Source organism: Mytilus edulis, chromosome 10, assembly GCF_963676685.1.
Source record: "Mytilus edulis chromosome 10, xbMytEdul2.2, whole genome shotgun sequence".
Taxonomy (NCBI): Eukaryota; Metazoa; Mollusca; class Bivalvia; order Mytilida; family Mytilidae; genus Mytilus; species Mytilus edulis.
This window is the reverse complement of record NC_092353.1, coordinates 70,694,576-70,713,697: the sequence shown is the minus strand read 5'-3', so window position 1 is coordinate 70,713,697 and position 19,122 is coordinate 70,694,576. Positions and strand designations below refer to the sequence as shown.

Sequence of the window (19,122 nt, the reverse complement as noted above, 5' to 3'; positions counted from 1 at the left end):
ATTCTAAAGAAACAACAAATAAAAAAATAATGGTGCTTTGAATTACCCAAGATATATTTGTACGACCCAGAAATGTTTTACTGCAATAAAATTGTTCATTACAATTATCTGCAACTGTCAAATTCAAGGGATAAGTTTTGTTCGACCTTTTTTCGTATGCAACCGGATGTAACGTACTATGATTTGGTGGTCTAAAACCTTATAAACTATCAATTTATAACAGTTTTTTTTAAGCTTGTTATTTTGAAACAGAGTAGGGAACATCCCTAAACTTCAAGCTACTACCTTTTCAAATTCAGTTATGTAACTTGGAGACAATGTTTCAATGGCATAAATGGGATGTTGTTGTTGTTGTTGTCTTTAATTCAACGACAACTAGAAATTTTTTCCTAATGTAAAACCACCCATTATCGTTTTGTAAATTTATACAAAACATACGTATTTTATTGAAATTAATTGTATATATCTTTCATCATTCGCATAATTATACATTGGCAAGAGGAAATTAGGTACAAAGTTTCATGGAAACTATCAAAAACTAATATGTATATCAAATCTAAAGATAATCTATAAAAATATTTATTTACAAATAAGTAGAAAAATGTACAAAAATGACATACACAACAACAAAAACAAACAGAAGCTCTCAAGAGCCTGTGTCGCTCACCTGTATCTACTGTGTTTTTTCACGTAATAATAAGGTTAAAAACATAACAAATAGTATAAAAAAACCTAATGATGATTGAGGCCACGTTTGGTTCATTTTGAACTAGTAGTTAAATCAAAAGCAGAGCATCCTATTTGATTCTTAGTATAGTTACTAAAGATCCCTTGTCATTATGAAGACTAATTTTTAAGTTTTGACATATGAAATTGTTTTTTCTTCTACAATTGTCCCTTAAACATCTATAGTAAACCGATATGTTTTATTTTTAGCAATGGCAGCCTTTATAGTTGGATGACATGGTCACCGGATACATTTGTCTAATGAAGAAACCCTATTGAAAATTGTGACTAACTTAATTCTATATGGCCAAGGGGCCTGGTTTTCGAAAGTATCATAAGATATGTCATAAGATATATCTTAGGACATATTTTATGATCATCTTATGACTATCATATGATATGTCATAGGATGTAAATCAAAGCTGTCTTAAGAGAGTCATAGCTATGATGCTCTTATGACTGTCATAAGTGAACATTATGTTCTATTATTTTAAATAATGTTTAAAAAGTTTCAAATATAAGAATTAAAATGAATAGTATGAACATCTTAATTATTACTACGAATATTTTATTTTTTTCATAATAATGAACATGAAATCTTATACAAAAAGTAATTGAAATATAAGTTGATAATTTGTTTAAATTTAGCTAGTAATATAATTATGATTAATCTTGAACTTTGCTTTCGTGTATCATCATACATGCATTGTTATTTAACTGCGAATACTTTTTAGATTCGGTACATCGAGTACCCGCTTAACAAATGTCCGTGCACATACGTTAATACAGTACTATTAAATATACTAGGAACGGAATAATATGTATATCTATTGTACAAAACCATAAGTTAGAAAAGAATTCCAAATTATATATCACAGGAGATTCAAATTTTAATTCACTTAGTAATGAAATCTTTACTATTTAGCTAACTGAGAAACATAGCAAATATTTGTATTGCAATTAATATGAAATTATACAAAAAAAGTCATGAAAAGTCATTTGAATTTTAGTTGACAATCATTATACCATCATAAGTAATGTCGAGAGGGGTCTTAAGTTTACGACAAAAGTTATGACAAATCGTAACTTAGTACATGTCCTAAGACCTTTGTAAGACATGTCTTAATCATAAGATACTTTCGAAAACCAGGTACCAGAGGATTAAGTTGAGACAATTTTTATAAAAGATTACAAACATTTACCTAAAAATGACTACACAAATAACTCCTCAATGGGTCAATCGACAATTTTGGTCATAATGAATTATTTGATGATCGTACTTTGCTGAACATATTTCAGGGAAAGCAACCCAACAACGGGATGTCTGAATTGTCTTACAATTTCAGGGCGGACATTTCCTAACCTGAATACCCTTGTGATGATTGTGGCAAACTTTTGTTAAATTTGGCCCATAAGTTTCAGAAAAGAAGATTTTGTAAAATTTAACGGAAGACGACGAACGCCAAGTGATGAGAACAAAAGAAAGAACATATTCCTTTAACGAGTAATATTAGTTCTTTTCCTCCTTCAAAAGTACTATAGTTGTCTACAAGTTCAGTAAGAATGACGATTAAAACCATCACGTTCTACTAAAAAGATAGGTATATAGATAGATAGATAAATACATTTATTTTCTAAAAAAACTAATACACAAGTATATATACAAAGTACAATATAAATACAAATACAATAGTTGAGTAAAACAGATGCAGTATGATAATGTATAAGGAAGCACATCTTTATAATGACACACTTGTATAATAAACAGTTAAACTAAATATGAAGTCTGGTTCATTTAGTTTATATGGAGGGAATAATCTTTTTATAAATACACTTAATGAGTGCACACAGTTTTCTTAAAACTAATATGTTTGTAGTACTCAACAATGGAAAAATATACATATGCTGATGGATACTTATTGTAAAAAGACCAGGATAAAATGTTCAAAAGAACATCAACATTTAGACATACACTTACTGTGATCAAATTGTTAAATATGCCTTGCATTGTATAATGAAAGGAGCAATTATAACGATAGTCAATTAAACATCAATAACTGTTTACCCTTTTGAAGTAAATAACCTTATTCTGGTCATTTGGTGGGTTTACGTTGTTTAGTCTCAAATTTTCTGTGTATCATGGTGGACTTCTGTCGTTTGTTTTGCTATTTGCTATTTAATTGCTCCTTTGCTACCTTAAGGATGTAAAGGTGAGGTTTTGGAATAAGTGTCAAATGTTAGGACTTCTCAGTGTTTTTCTATACGACACAAGGTAAAATATTTTGCCGCATAACACCTATTTATTTTGTTTACGTAAGAAGTAATCACTTATAAAAGGTCGTTTAACAAAATTTAAGCAGATTCTTGATTTTCTTTCTGTTGATTTGAGACCCAAATAATACCAATGCATATATAAGATAAAAGTCTGAGTCAGTCTTTTCCCGCCATATTTTAAAAATCAAATATCTGGAAAAGGAGCTCACTGACCTATCAATATGTTTAGCTTATTTTGATCCTTAAATAAAACTCTTCCAGCTTAAGCTTCAATTTTGAATTCTTGAATTATTTAATTTTACCTTAGATCACCTTAGTAAATTTTTAAACATTACAGAAACAGAATTGATGAAGTATATCTGCAAATTAAAGAATTGTATTCTATTATATTTATGATTATAAAACAAAATAAAAAACAAATTTCTATGCAATAAACTGTACATATATAGTCAATTATAATAAAACATGATCCTGTTTTTATACCTTTGTATGGTTTGAATACGAACCAATATTTGAAATTAGCGCCCGAGAGAGAGAATATAAAATGTTATAAAGAAAATATTTGAGGGCATTTTTTATGCTTTTGAACTTTACTTCACACATTGTAATTATGATAATAAAACTTATGTTATATTGACTAGAAGCCCTTTGCTTGATTAACACGCGTTAGATACGCTAAACGCACAAAACAGCCAAGGGTGTTTATAAACCGACACATTTTAATAACTTTATGTCCAATATATCTAAGGATAACTTTGCAAGAGGGAGTCGAAACCCTGGTTCCTTAAAGATTGATACATTAAGATACAGAGAATATACACAAAGATGTATTATAAATAATGTGAGCATCGACATACTAACTTCGGGGAACAATAGTACAATATGCATCTTGTATCGACCCAGTGATCGAAAATCTACTTAACACTTTTTAACTAATAAGTCCGAAGTTCAACAACACTCTAATCCAAAACATTGAAAGCCATGCATGGATAAGTACAGAAAAATTATTAAAAACAATTCATCAAAAGTAATCCTAAAAAAATAGCCAAATTCATCATAGGAAAATTAGATCACATGTTTCTTAATAATTTTTAAACTGATTTTTGCCTTTATATAGATGAGACCTTTGATTTTCTCGTTTGAATGATTTTACACTTAATTTATTGGGATCCTTTATAGCTTGCTGTTAGATGTGAGCCAAGGCTCCGTGTTAAAAACCGTACTTTGGACTATAATGGTTTACTTTTATAAATTGTCACTTGGATGGAGAGTTTTCTCATTGGCATTTATACCACATCTTCTTTTATCTGATTAAAGGAAAATTTCAAAAAGGGTATCGTAGATGCTCTACTTATTTCATTTCAGCACAAGTATGCTTCACTTTTAAAAAAATATTCATTAGTAATTGAACGGTGATTTTGGATATCGTAACTGCAAAGTTGTCGATTTCGAAAAGTTTTTATAAACCGTTTGCCCTTTTCCTTTAATTTTGTACCGATTTGTTTATATTGGTTCATCAACGACTTCTGCACACACAATACTTGCACATCTTGCATATGATGACGATTCTTCCTGTCTATTCTGTTGAAGAGGTTCGTACAGGTTTGTGTAAGGCCTGCTGTCCCCGGAGTCGTCTGAATCCTCCTGTGTTGGCTGTTGTAGTGAAGGCAGCAACGACTGATATGGATTCAGATAATCTTCTGTAGGCAGCTGTATCCCTTCTGACGAATGGGTTGACCTTTCATCAGCAGTAGCATTTTCTTGTCCGGGTGGCGACAAAATGAAATCGGACATCTCTATTTCATTTATTTCTTCATATTCCATATCACTCCCCCTTCTAGTTGGAATGTTTTGGCTTGTCGAAACAGCATCGTCTACGTTTGCACGAGCATTCAAATTTACCTGTTGATTATTTCCTAAATTTTGATTTCTACTTGCGCTCTGATATTTTTTTCCTACACAAAAGCCAACGAAACAGCAAGTGAAAACGAAAAAAATTCCAGCTCCGCTCGATATATAGATGATAACGTCAATATCTATTATGCCTACAACATAATAAAAATATTATGTTATAAGCTAATTAAAATCAATATTTTAACTGACTCTGTTCGCAATGATTGTCACGGCGTCGCCGATCTAAAATAATCAACTTATTTTTATCTCAAAACATTGATTGATTATCTGCGTAATTTGTATTAAAATAGTCCAGGAAAGTTTTTTTCTTACCAGTCAATTTCTCCTAATCGTTTTTATCTGATGCACCAACATTATTGTTAACATTTCAGAAATTGGCCCAGCATTAAGGCTCTACTGTTTTATTCATTTATACTTGTTTCTCGATAGAACATGTTATCAATATAACGATTAAAATGGCTGAATGACAAATTATTTGTTTTAACAGAAACGAGCATTTCAGAGCAACTCATTTTTATGTTCATGCTTTAGTTTTGAGGACATATCCCTGACATCAGTATAACAGCTATTTCCCAGTTGTTCCAATCAACACAATAATATATGTTGTTTTTCTGTCCCTAAGATTGGGCTTTATGTTATAACACTATTTTTATAGACCTTTAGTTTGAATATGTGTTCTAATTTTCTTTATGAGTATATAATTTCCACTTTTGTTAATTGAGATCTTCGATTCGATATGACCTTACCTGTTGTACTGTCAACTGTACTTCTTTGATGGTTCGTAGGAGTGGAATTTTGAACTGCATCTGGTGTCGTGTCTGGTTCCGACAAAAAGATAAATGAAATAGATAACGAACAAGCAACTTTCAATAAATCAATCACAAAATGAGAAAAAAAAACTTTTACGGGAAACCAAACAACATCTAAGGACACTATCTACGAGATATATAACAAATCTAAGGTATGATTTTTTTTGTTCAATTATTAATGAAAATGAAAAAGTGAACTAATAATTCACTTTTAGCAGCTAAAATTGCATCTTATATGATTTTGTCAAATTAAGCTAATAAAAATTGAAATTTTGTCAAATTAAGCTTATAAAAATAGAAATTTTGTCAAATTAGGCTAATACAAATTGATAATGAATTATTAACTTGCAAGTGAATAATTCGACCTCATTAAACCTGTATTTATGTGACCTCCAATTTGACCCTTAGAAAGAGATAGAATAACATATGCATTATCCGTGTACGGTTATTTAAAGGTAAAGCATGTCAACATTGAAAGTGATTTTGATTGACTGATTCGATCTACAAAAAATCATTCTTGTTAAGTAAAAAAAACGACGATCAACATAAATTTTTAATCTATAATACAAAATAAAGTAGACCTATACAAATCCAACTGCACGAGTTGCTTAATCTATTGATATCTATGTTTATGTTTACATCGCTTAAATTGTCATATAAGGTCAACTCGAAATTTATTTAGATGGCATCATTGCTAAAATTTACACGAAACGAAGCTAAATCTTATTGAGACCATGGCCTGTAAATTGTTTATCTTATACTATTGATAGTTTGGGAAAATGTTTTACATTGTTATAAATAAAATATGAGAATTTTAGTCAAATTGGTGAACATGAATTTGACAGGTAGTGCCCCTTTAAGAAGACATGTTATGGTCTCCATTTTTTTTTCGTTTCAACTTTCATCTCCTGACATGGCTTATATTATTTTGGTAAAATTCCCCCTGAATGAGTAAAAGATATCTGCCTTTCTATTTTCGTCGAAAAATATGTTAAAAATCAACTGCAAGAATTATAAACACCAATAAAAGAAATATAAGACAAAATCAATAAAATTAAATGAAGGTCACGTCTCAATTTTGTGTATATATTTTTTTTAAATTATACATTAATTACATTTTTTGTATTTTTCTACATTTTAAGGAAAACACATATAATTAAAAAGTCAAAAATATCATGAAAAAAATTTCAACACACAACAGCAAGTTCAGAAAAAAAAGTCATCTTTTTTAAATCTCATAGAAAATAGAGTAAGCGTTGAGCTTAAATTATTTAATGAGAAAAAATAAATATAATCAAATGTTATTAATTAAATTTATCATATTCTAGATATGTTTCGATGTTTTGTATACGTGTTTGACATTCATATTAATTTCATATTCACTACCTTTGTTTTGTGTTTTTCTACAATTCTTTGTTTTCTTAGTCAACAATTAATTTGAAATTTGATAAGATATATTAAACTTATCTAACCTGTAAATATTTCAATGAGGCTTTTTTGTTGATTAGTAGAATCTTGAATTGGTGTTGTTGTCATTTCTGTTATACATATAATTACAAAATACAGAAAAACATTATGAAAAATCGAAAATCAAACATACAACAGCAGATTCAAGAGAAAAATAAATGTTTTTCTAAGCTGTTGAGTGAGATCTGAACCCTTTCCCTTTACCTCTAGCTAATGTAGAAAAAAACACTTAGAAGAATTGTAAAACTCTGTTTAAAGAAGTCCCAGTCCGATGTCAGAATAGGAAACAAAAGAACTTAAGCAAAATGTCAATGACACATATATTAACAAAAGGCTACTAGTAGTTACTGACCTGCCAGCCTAATCCCTAAATTAAACTTAATGAAAGATAGTGGCATTATCATATGAAAATCAAGAACGATTCCTCCCGTTAGATTTAAGTGTTATGTCATCATAAAATATATGAGAAGAACAAAGGGATGTATGTTATAACACTATTTTTATAAACCTTTAGTTTGAAGATGCGTTCTAATTTTCTTCATGAGTATATAATTTCCACTTTTGTTAATTGAGATCTACTATGTGATATTATGACCTTACCTGTTGTACTCTCAATTGTAATTCTTTGATGGTTCGTAGTAGTGGAAGTTTGAACTGCATCTGGTGTCGTTTCTGATTCTGACAAAAAAGAAAAATGAAATTGACTTCAAACAAGCAACTATCAATAAATCAATGTCAAATTTAAAATTTTTTTTTTTTTAGGGGAAACCAAACAACATCATTTTAAGGAGACATGTTATAGTCTATATTTGTTTTTGTTTCAACTTTCTTCTCCTGACATTGCTTACATTATTTCTGGTGGAAAATTAATTATATTCTACTGAATGAGGAAAAAATGACTGCCTTTCTATTAAAATGTAACATCGCAAATATGTTAAAAATCTGCAAGAATTTGGATACAGAAAATTGGAAAACATTTATTGATGAACATCAATCAAAGTAATATGAGACAAAATCAATAAAATTAAATGAAGGTCATTTAATTTTTCTTAGTTGTGAGACGTGTCGATTTTGTGTATATTTGTGTTTTTTTAAATGTTACATTAATTACTATATTTAAGGAAAACACATATGATAAAAAAAAAAATCATGAAAAAAATTTCAAACACACAACAGCAAGTTCAGAAAAAAGTTTAGTCAAGTCAATCTATATAATTGTAAATTGATTAACAGTTGAATTTCAATACATTAACAACAAAAAAAAAATATAATCTAATGTTATTCATTAAATTTTTCATATTCTAGATATGTTGCGATGTTGTGTATACATGTTTGACATTTATATTAATTTCATATTTACTACCGTTGTTTTGGTGTTTTACTACAATAATTCTTAGTCAACAATTAATTTGAAATTTGATAAGATATATGAAAATTGATCTAACCTGTAAATATTTCAATTAAGCTTGTTTGTTGATTACTAGAATCTTGAATTGGTGTTGTTGTCATTTCTATAAAACATATAATTACAAAATACAGAAAAACATTATGAAAAATCGAATATCAAACATACAACAGCGGATTCAGGAAAAAATAAATTCTTTACTAAATTGTTGAGTGAAATATCAACCCTTCGCCTTTACCTGAAGCCAATGTAGAAAAAAAAAACACAGTAATACGAACATTAAAACTCAGTTCAAAAGAAGCCCGAGTCCTATGTTAGAAAAGGAAACAAAAGAAACTAAGCAAAATGACTATGGCACATATATTAACAAAGGGCTACAAGCAGTTACTGAACTGCCGGCTCTAGACCTCAATCAAACTTATTGCAAGATAATGTCATTATCATATGAATAGCAAGAACGATACCTCTCGTTAGAGTTAAGTTTTATAAATATATGAGAAGAACAAAGGGCTGTGTGTTATTTTTATAAAACTTTAGTTTGAATATGACTTTTTGTGTTCTAATTTTCTTTATGAGTATGTAATTTCCACTTTAGTTAATTGAGATCTACTATGCGATATGACCTTACCTGTTGTACTATCAACTGTACGTCTTTGATAGTTCGTAGAAGTAGAAGTTTGAACCACATCTGGTGTCGTTTCTGATTCTTACAAAAAAAATATAAGATGGATTACGGACAAGCATCTATTAATAAATCAATCACAAAATGAGAAAAAAAACTTTTACGAGAAACCAAACAACATCCTTTTAAGGAGATATGTTCTAATCTCCATTTTATTTTCCATTCAACTTTCTTCTCCTGACGTTGCTTACCTTAATTTTGGTTGAAATTCCTCCTGAATGAGGAAAAAAGATTTTAGTCTTTCTATTTTCATCGAAAAATATGTTAAAAACCTGCAAGAATTTTGATACATAAAATTGAAAAAAAAATTTTGATGAACATCAATCAAAGAAATATGAGACAAAATAAATAAATTAAATAAAGATAATATATTTTTTCCTATTCGTGACACGTGTCGATTTTGTGTATATTTGTCTTTTTTAAATTATACATGAATCACATTTTTTGTATTTTTCTTCATTTCTAGGAACACACATATAATTAAAAAAAAAAAAAAAAACATGAAAAAATTGCAAACATATACATGTAACAGCAAGTTTAGAAGAAATTGAAGATTTTTTTTGGAAACTCATAGAAAAAAAGTTTAGTCAAGTCAATCTACATTGTAAATAGATTAACCGTTGAATATAAATACATTAATAAAAAAAATAATCAAATGATATTAATTAAAGGAGAAGGTTCAGTAAGACCCCTTTTTGGCCCCAAAATATAGCTGTTTACAAAATTGTGAAAAAGTAATCTTGTAGCTATTTACTGGAAAGTAGAATGCTTCTGCTACATAAATATGTGCTGTTTTTTGACAATACAATGCACATATATCGAGTACTAGCATCATAAAGTCAAGCTAAATTACTGAAATCTTCACAATTTTTGCATTTTAGTTAAAATTTTAGACGGTTTCCGTCTTAAATGAAAGTGGCCGCATTCGTGTTCATTCATAATATTGAAATGCAAGTTGTAGTTGATGATAATACATAACATATATAAAGGATGAACACGGATGCGGCCACTTTCAATTTTGACAAAAAAATCATCTGAAAAGTGACGTTTTTTTTAGCATATTTGATACATTTTTCATATTTAAGCTTGAATCGGAGCGTTTTTAATGACTATATCAGTTTAAATCTCTTACAGAAACTAATTGAATCAATTGAAATAGACACTTAAGTGTTTAAAAAGTGTCAACAATCTTTCTTTAGATGAACCTGAAATTTGAGGCTAATATAGACCCTTACCGGACCTACTCCTTTGTGATATTCTAGATATGTTTCGATGTTGTGTATACGTGTTTGACATTTATTTCAATTTCATATTTACTACCTTTCGTTTTGTGTTTTACTATAACTCTTAGTCAACAATTAATTTGAAATTTGATAAGATATATGAAAATTTATCTAACCTGTAAATATTTCAATTAGGCTTGTTTGCTGATCAGTAGAATCTTGAATTGGTGTTGTTGTCAAATCTGTTAAATATATAATTACAAAATACAGAAATTATTATGAAAAATCTAATATCAAACATACAACAGCGGATTCAGGAGAAAATAAATGCTTTACTAAATTGTTGAGTGAGATCACAACCCTTCCCTTTTACCTCTAGCTAATGTAGAAAAAAACCCACAATTATAAGAACAGTAAAACTCTGTTCAAAAGAAATCTGAGTCCGATGTCAGAATAGGAAACAAAAGAAACTAAGCAAAATGACATATATTCACAAAGGGCTACTAGCAGTTACTGACCTGGCAGCTCAAGTCCTCAATTCAACTTAATGGAAGATAATGTCTTTATCATATGAAAATCAAGAACGATCCCTACCGTAAGAGTTAAGTGTTATACCATCATAAAATATAAGAGGAAATAAGAGTTGTATGTTATAACACTTTTTTCATAAACTAAGTTTAAAATATGTGTTTTAATTTTCTTTATGAGTTTATACAACTTCCACTTTTGTTAATTGAGATCTACTATGTGATATGACCTTACCTGTTGTACTGTCAACTGTACTTCTTTGATGGTTCATAGCAGTGGAAGTTTTAACCGCATCTGGTGTCGTTTCTAATTCTGACAAAAAAATAAGATGGATTACGAACAAGCATATATTAATAAATCAATCACTAAATGATAAAAAAAAACTTAAACGAGAAAGCAAACAACATCATGTTAAGGAGTCATGTTATAGTCTTGTTTCAACTTTGGCATTGGAAAAGCTTTTTTCGTATAAATTCCTTCTGAAAAAAAGATATATGCCTTTCTACATACACAGAAAAATATGTAAAGAAAATAAAATATTTATCATTCCATTAAAGTTAGCAAGAGTTTTGGTACAGAAAATTGCAAAACATTTACCGATTAACACCAATAAGAGAAATATGAGACAAAATCAATTAAATTATATGTAAATAAGAATTTTTATGAATAGATGCCTATTTTTTAATTTTACATTTAATACATTTTTGTGTTCATCTACATCTTTTGGTTAAACAGATATTATAACAAAATACAAAACACACTACAGCAAGTTAAGAAAAAATAAAAATCATTTAATACAACCCAAGAATGAAAAAAAAAATATATTTAGTCAAGTCAATCTACATTGAAAATAAATTAGCTGATGAATAAAAATAAATAAATAACAAGAAAAACTAAATACATGTACAATCAAATGCTATCTGTAAAATTTTTGTCAAATTCGTCACATGTTTCGATGTTGTGTATATGCGAATGATATTATGTTTAATGACATATTTTTTGCGTTTTTCTAAATTTCAACTCAAGGTACATTGGAAATACATTAATGACGAGACAAAAAAAATATAAAATCAAATGCTTTTATTTAAGTTTGTCAAATTTGTGACATGTTTCGATGTTGTGTATATGTGTCTGACATTTCTTTTCAATTACATATTTACTATCTTTGTTTTTGTGTTTTCCTACTTTTTTTTTAGGAATTAATTTGAACTTTGATTAAATATGAATACTGATCTAACCTTTACTAGTTCCAATACGGCTTGTGTGGTGCTGAGTAGAATCTTGATATAGCGATGTTGTCATTTCTGATAAACATATAGTTTACAAATTACCAAACACGATATATTACACAAACAACAGCAAGTTCAAAATGAATCGTTTACTATTTTTTCGCAGACAAATAGTAGTTAAATCAAATGAATAAGATCGTTCTATACCTCGTCCATTTAAACATGTATTATACCGGGGATGTTGTATTATGTGATAGTCGCAATGCCCCACACAGGTAAAGTAAAACGTTGAAGGAAATAATTGTATGTCACACAGACAGCAGAACACAACAATGTTCATGTAAGTTAACGTTTACAAAATGCTCCTAAAAACCCAAAATAAACAACCACTCACACAAGTAGAACTAGAGTAAATTTTAACTATTTTGGAAGGTTAAAAATATGTTTTTTAATTGTAATGTGTTGAGTTAGTCACGTTTGTAATACTATGCATTCGAATGACGTTATTTTAAATACATTTTTACCGGGAACTACTCTGATATGTGAATCAAGTTGCAGATAAAACGTTCTGTTTTAAAAAAAAAACAAACAACAAGTTATAAAATGCATGCTACCAAAGCACCTTTCTAGTTTACTTTCACAAGGAAATCTAAAAGCGGAATATTTTAAAGAACAGGAGGTAACAGAACATAAACAGTTGAAGAGCTGAATTATGCAATCTATTGAAAAGAAAACAATGGAATTGTATTTCTCAATATAAAAATAATAATTCAATGGGTTTTAGTTTGTGACTCGGATCTGTCTCTCGACCGATTTGTGACTTTTGAACAGCGGTATACTTCTGCTAGCTTTATTTATACAGCAATATAACTTGCGACGAAAGTCAAAGCTAAATGTTGTATACATGTGTGTTATTTTGCTATTAAGTTAAAACCAACTATTCCAACAAAGGTTCATTTAGCATATCTATTTATAAGAATTAGGTGTTTGAAAATATCGGCTCCTTATATATTTTGAGTGGTTAATAATTCAAAATCCTTTGCGTTTTCTCAGCTATGTTACGTTATTGATTTCATAGTTGCTTATAGTAGCATTTCTCAATTATTGTTTTTTTTAGATTATCAGCCCGTTAAGTTTCATGTTTGAAATATATCACTTTTTGTTTTACATGTATGGGCCTGTCATAGCTTAATCTTCCGTATGGTCATTCTTGATGTGAACGTTGGTCTCGTAATATTACGCACAATTTTGGACTCGTGTGAATTTTTGTCTCGTTGACTATCATACTACATGCACGTCTTTGCTATATAGAGGGAAACGAACATTGTTATGATTTGCATGTTTATTTTACTGTTTTTTGTTTTGTATCTCGTTGACATATGCAAATATCCAAGTATCATTTGCCTTTTATATGTCGGAAACATTAGTCGAATGCTGCAAATATGTATTGCCATTCTGTTAAAAGTTAATATTTTAATATGTTTTTTTTTTAAAATAGATATACAATACCTTTACAGTTGGTGAAAGAGTGGCTTATTAACAGTTGTCCTTCACACCTAGCACCTGCATGTCTCAAATTTGTATGATTTTGTAGAAAAATCTTAATTTGTTCTAATTCGCAATTTAAGCAGTCTAGAGGATTGTCTTCTAATACCCTGTTTAGATGAATAACAAAAGGGAAATTTTAATAGATCATGATGCATTAATTAAACGATTTGAATTGCCAAGAAAACTCATTCAAAGGGTTAGGGAATTGAAATGTAACAGATATTTTTATCCACCAATCAGGGGAGATAAAAAAAAAAAACGGACGGTACATTATGCACTCAAATAGGTAAAGCGTAATGTCGAATGTATCCGATAGGGATTTTTTTTTTAATCGCCCTATACCGTGTATACCATATAAACATAATTTAAAACTGATATCCGAAATATTGGTAAGCAATGCTACAAGAAACAAAGGAAAAAGTAATCAACGTCAAATTTGTCTCTACTACAGCTGTTGTTGATGTGAGTATTGACCTACAATTGTGTTTTCACCCCGCTTTTGATTACCGTATTGCCCATAAGATCGATCCTTTCAACAATATGTTGTTATACATCCGATAGTGAAATGATATTAAGAAACAGTATAATGTTTTTTTTCCCGATTAATTAAGATATAAGAATATCTGATATTCGGGTGAAAGTATATAAATCAATAAATAAAGATTATATATAGAAAAAAGCATATTGTAATGAACTGAAATATATCATTTTTTCTCAGGTCAATGACATTTTTTCATTTAAAATTTTCCCCTGTGAAAAATTGAAATATAGCGTAACAAACAGCGCCAATCAGAGAAAAAAAAATCAACAATTTTGAAGGCCTAAATTCTCACGAATTAAGTTTGAGGGAGTAGGTTGGGGTCTCATTCCAATTCCAGAGAAATAAATCTATCTCAACTAATCGTTTTTATAATAAAACTCGAGTCTGCATCACAAGATTAAAAATGGTATCCGTCGCTCGAATAATTAGTCTCACATTTTATACAATAGGAGGTATGTCCTGCTACATATTGTTGTTTTTATATGGAGGTATACACGATACCTCTTCATTGAAAAAATAATCAAATCTTTTCAAGGTGTATCACCAATTTACTCACTCGATGATAAAAACCGTTATTTAGTATTTACTGAAATGGTAGGATTAAGTTTAAAAAACAAAACTGCAAAACAAATAATTGATAATTTACATTTATTGTAATATTTGATACGCTTTACACGCGCTACGCTTACAAACAAACGAATAATCAGAGGTGCTTGTATACTCATTTGAAATTCCAAATTTTATATGAATCCGATGGGCCCTGAAAACCAAAAATCCTGAAAATAATATGTTATCACTTCCGTCGTTGTTAAAAACTCTGATATTTAAAATATTCATCATTCAAAAATAAATTACTACAAAATGAATACAATGATATATATAAATTGAACTCTTTGAATTTTATAAATATAGATCCAGGAAGATTGAATTAAATGCATGATTACAGTAACTAAGTAAAAGTAAGAAAATGTAATTCTGAAGTTACATTAAGAAAAGGAATTGAAATTATAAAATATATAAGTTTTGTAGTGCAATGAGTTGTTGTTTTGTGTAATCTATATACTTACAGCACTTGAAGTGATGTCATACTTTGGAATAAATTACCATCAAGTGTGGTTATTTGATTATTCTGAAGCCACCTAAAATGTATCAAGTTTGCAATGTATTTTGCATCTCATTTGTCATATGTATATAAAATGCACAAGAAAAAAATATTATCAACTAGATAGGGCTGTTTAAAACCTGGACAAAATATTGTACACATCTTACAGATGTTTATTGAACACATACTTACAGATGTTTATTGTACACATACTTACAGATGTTTATTGTACACATACTTACAGATGTTTATTGTACACATACGTACAGATGTTTATTGTACACATATTTACATATGTTTATTGTACACACACTTACAGATCTTTATTGTACACATACTTACAGATGCTTATTGTACACATACTTACAGATGTTTAATGTACATATACTTACAGAAGCTTATTGTACAGTGTCAGGTATGTTTAGAAAATGCAAAATATTTTTCAAAATTGTATAGCGTTAAATTGGTTATGACGATGTATAGACCATAGAGCACACAACAGCAGAAGGTTTTAGTTACTGAATTTAAGAAAATCATAGGGTTCCTTTTTATCTCGATGTAATGGTACACCTTAAATGAATGAACAAATCATATTAAAACAAAACTAATACATTTATAGGAAAAATGTTTTGAACAATGAGAAAAGAATTAAATGTTTCATTTCAATATGATCTTTGGGTTTGATCTTTTATGCCCCAGTTTACTATCTGTCATAAAAAGGAACAGGGACAACACTAAGAGGACAAGTTATTCTATCTTATAAAATAGTACGTAAATCCAAACTGTCTTATCTTTCAAGCTGTTACATATTCATCATAACAGATGTTTATAATACGGTAACAACTATCTATGCGTATAATAATGAATACTAAATATTAAATGATTTCATCTTCATCATCTGCTGTAAAACTGTACAGTAAACACTTCGTATTTGTATTTATGAAATAAGCCATCATGAAAATGAATAAAAAAACTAGTTGTTGCAATCTCAGAAGATGTCCGTATGAACTCCATGAAAGCCTTAACACATAAATATGAACCATATTTTACACTATAGTTTCCTCCGAATTTTTGTACTGACTTTTTGGTTTGCACTAATGGGGTTTTGAACTGTCACCTACAGTTGTTCATTTCAGTGTCATATGTTTTCTTGTGAAGAGTTGTTTCATTGGCAATATTACCACATCTTCTTTTTATGTATTTTGTCTTTCTTATGCAGTTGTAAATAACAACAACTTGTCAAATTGGGTACCGTTGTAAAGCCAGATTTTTTTTATGTAATGACTTTTGTACCTGATCACAATCGGAATTTTATTGTTATATATCGACATATGTTGATACGTATTTTATATTCATTTGAAATAAGACAACACACATGAAAGTCACATGGAATTAGTCTAAAATTCTACATTTCATTTGTCTTGAGAATATATAAATCTTATCGAAGACATATACCACAAGATGTTTAATGTTTTTACTCTTAAAAGGGATGGTCTCAGTTTAAAAATACTGTTGTCAACCCTTCTCAACTACTATCTTGGGTTAAGGAGATACAGGGAAGCATTTCCATTAACAAATTTCGGCCTATCAACCCATTAACATAAATCTATGCGGCCTTATTTTCTTATTTAAAGAGTAAACCAAATGCGGTAGACACAGGATCTGTTATTAAATCAGATTGACAAATAATCAACAACAAATGGTGATATTGTTGTTGTAAAGGGATCTAAATAAAATTGAGAATGGAAATGGGGAATGTGCCAAAGAGATAACAACCCGACCATAGAGCAGACAACAGCAGAAGGTCACCAACAGGTCTTCAATGCAACGAGAAATTCCCGCGACCGGAGGCGTCCTTCAACTGGGCCCTTAACAAATGTATACTAGTTCAGTGATAATGAACGCCATACTAAACTCCAAATTGTACACAAGAAACTAAAAGTTAAAATAATACAAGACTAACAAAGGCCAGAGGCTCCTGACTTGGGACAGGCGCAAAAATGCGGCGGAGTTAAGCACAGTTGAAAGATTATTTCTTGCATCATATTAGTCATATACATAGAATCAGACATATTTGCATGAATGAGAATATGCTCGAAAATCCTTTCTGTGATTGGACAAATTCTGTCATGGTGGGTGATTTGCTTGTGTTTTAAAAAACGTCTCGTTAATTATATCGTGATGGAAAGCAAGTGAAAAACTATATATATTGGAACTAGATCTTACAAAGATTTATATTTTTATTAAAATGATTGTTTCTCTAATAGCTCTTTGCATCCGTGACAGCTGTTTATTCGGGACAATTATATAATTTTTAATGTAAACTTTGTTGTACGAACGTACATGACTTTAGAACGCACTTACGCATGTGAGATTTCCTTGGGGTTTTGGTGAATGTAAACAGAAAGATACGAGGACCGACAATTCTGAACACAAACAGAGAAAACGTTATTTAAATGGTATCTTTGTGCTTCTGAAGGTTATCGAAATGATAGTTTTAAACATATACTCAAATTTAAATACGTCGGATATCTTTTTTAAAGATAGTTCTTGTTACTTGTTGTTTCTATAGAATATTTTGGAAACTTGAAGTTGTATTGTTAATAAAGCTTGTACACAGGGAATGAGGGATGGAAATTGGATTGGTTAACTTCCAGTGATGACTATTATCATATGCAATAACATTTTATGTGAAAATGTTGTCTGTAGTACTCAAAAGGATAACATTTTACTCATGCAAAGTATTTCTTCGTTTGAAACAGACAAGTTCTGTACAATTTTTTGAAAAAGTGAAAATGTAACAAACACTGGTTTGTATACTTTTTTGCTTAACACTCGTTATATTGTGAAACGCCTTTATAACAATTATAACAAGGTGATTAAGAAAAAAGAACAAAGGACTGATATTGTTCTTTATTTTTACATGCTTGCTTTGTTTCAGTCATTCACATGATATGTTTACTACTGAATTTCTATATATGATGTAGTGAATATTTGCCTTTCGAATTTACAAGCCTATCTTAGATTTTACCTACTGACAGAAAAGTTAAATTTTCAGCAAATTCAATAAAAATGTTTGCAAAGTATTCTCCCCCTCCAGAAAAAAAATCCCGAAATGTACAACAAAAAACCGGCCAATCATTTTACGGTATTGTAATTACATTTAAATTGAAGTATGTTTCGGGGGTACTATCATGGCAACGGATGATTCATCAATTCGACTTTAAAGAAGCAGTTTTACAGGTGTTTAAGTTGATGAGGGGTGTATCATGAAAATTTAGATACTACGAGAAATGGGAGGATTAATGGATCGGATAAAACTTGAACTTTGTCGAGATTCTTTTTCTTGAATTCTAAAAAAAGGTTCTTTTTATCGTCTGATGAACCATGCTTTTCTCTTAATACATACGTGTCCGCAGACATATAATATTATTAAGGTAAACGTGAGTATCACCAGAGGAACAAAGTAAAGATAAAATGTTGATGCAAACTTATGCTGACGTCATGAATGTAAGAAATTTACGATCTCTCATTTAGCATGCAACTGTAATAAAGGACAACCATAGATAACTGTGAATGAAACTTTAAATATTTACCATAAGAAAATCTACTTATCATAATGATTGCACGTTTGTTGATTTTAAACTAGCAATCATACGTTAAATAGACCATCG

General features: G+C 29.5%; 1 protein-coding gene across 3 annotated transcripts; it reads right to left on the bottom strand.

The window, feature by feature from the left end:
- Positions 1 to 565: 565 nt before the first annotated feature.
- LOC139491787 (uncharacterized) lies at positions 566 to 15,233 on the bottom strand. Of its 3 annotated transcripts, XM_071279649.1 has the most exons (10): positions 13,767 to 15,233; positions 12,267 to 12,332; positions 11,263 to 11,340; positions 10,677 to 10,742; positions 9,224 to 9,301; positions 8,636 to 8,701; positions 7,791 to 7,868; positions 7,196 to 7,261; positions 5,661 to 5,732; positions 566 to 5,045 (listed from the first exon to the last, which is right to left on the bottom strand). In XM_071279649.1, exons 2-10 carry the CDS (start codon positions 12,328 to 12,330, stop codon positions 4,504 to 4,506), a joined length of 1,110 nt encoding a protein of 369 aa, XP_071135750.1. In that variant the 5' UTR covers positions 12,331 to 12,332; positions 13,767 to 15,233; the 3' UTR covers positions 566 to 4,503. The 3 variants fall into 3 exon arrangements, with proteins under 3 accessions (XP_071135750.1, XP_071135751.1, XP_071135752.1); XM_071279650.1 differs by lacking the exon at positions 7,196 to 7,261; XM_071279651.1 differs by lacking the exons at positions 9,224 to 9,301; positions 10,677 to 10,742.
- Positions 15,234 to 19,122: the final 3,889 nt, after the last annotated feature.

Bases quoted from the DNA above. Each gene is read 5' to 3' on its own strand.
- LOC139491787 (XM_071279649.1), bottom strand. From the start codon at position 12,330: ATGACAACATCGCTATATCAAGATTCTACTCAGCACCACACAAGCCGT. The intron at 8,702-9,223 runs GTAAGGTCATAT...TATGTTTTATAG, and splicing joins TACAGTTGATAGTACAACAG to AAATGACAACAACACCAATT. The intron at 5,733-7,195 runs GTTAGATAAGTT...TGTCGGAACCAG, and splicing joins CCTCATTGAAATATTTACAG to ACACGACACCAGATGCAGTT.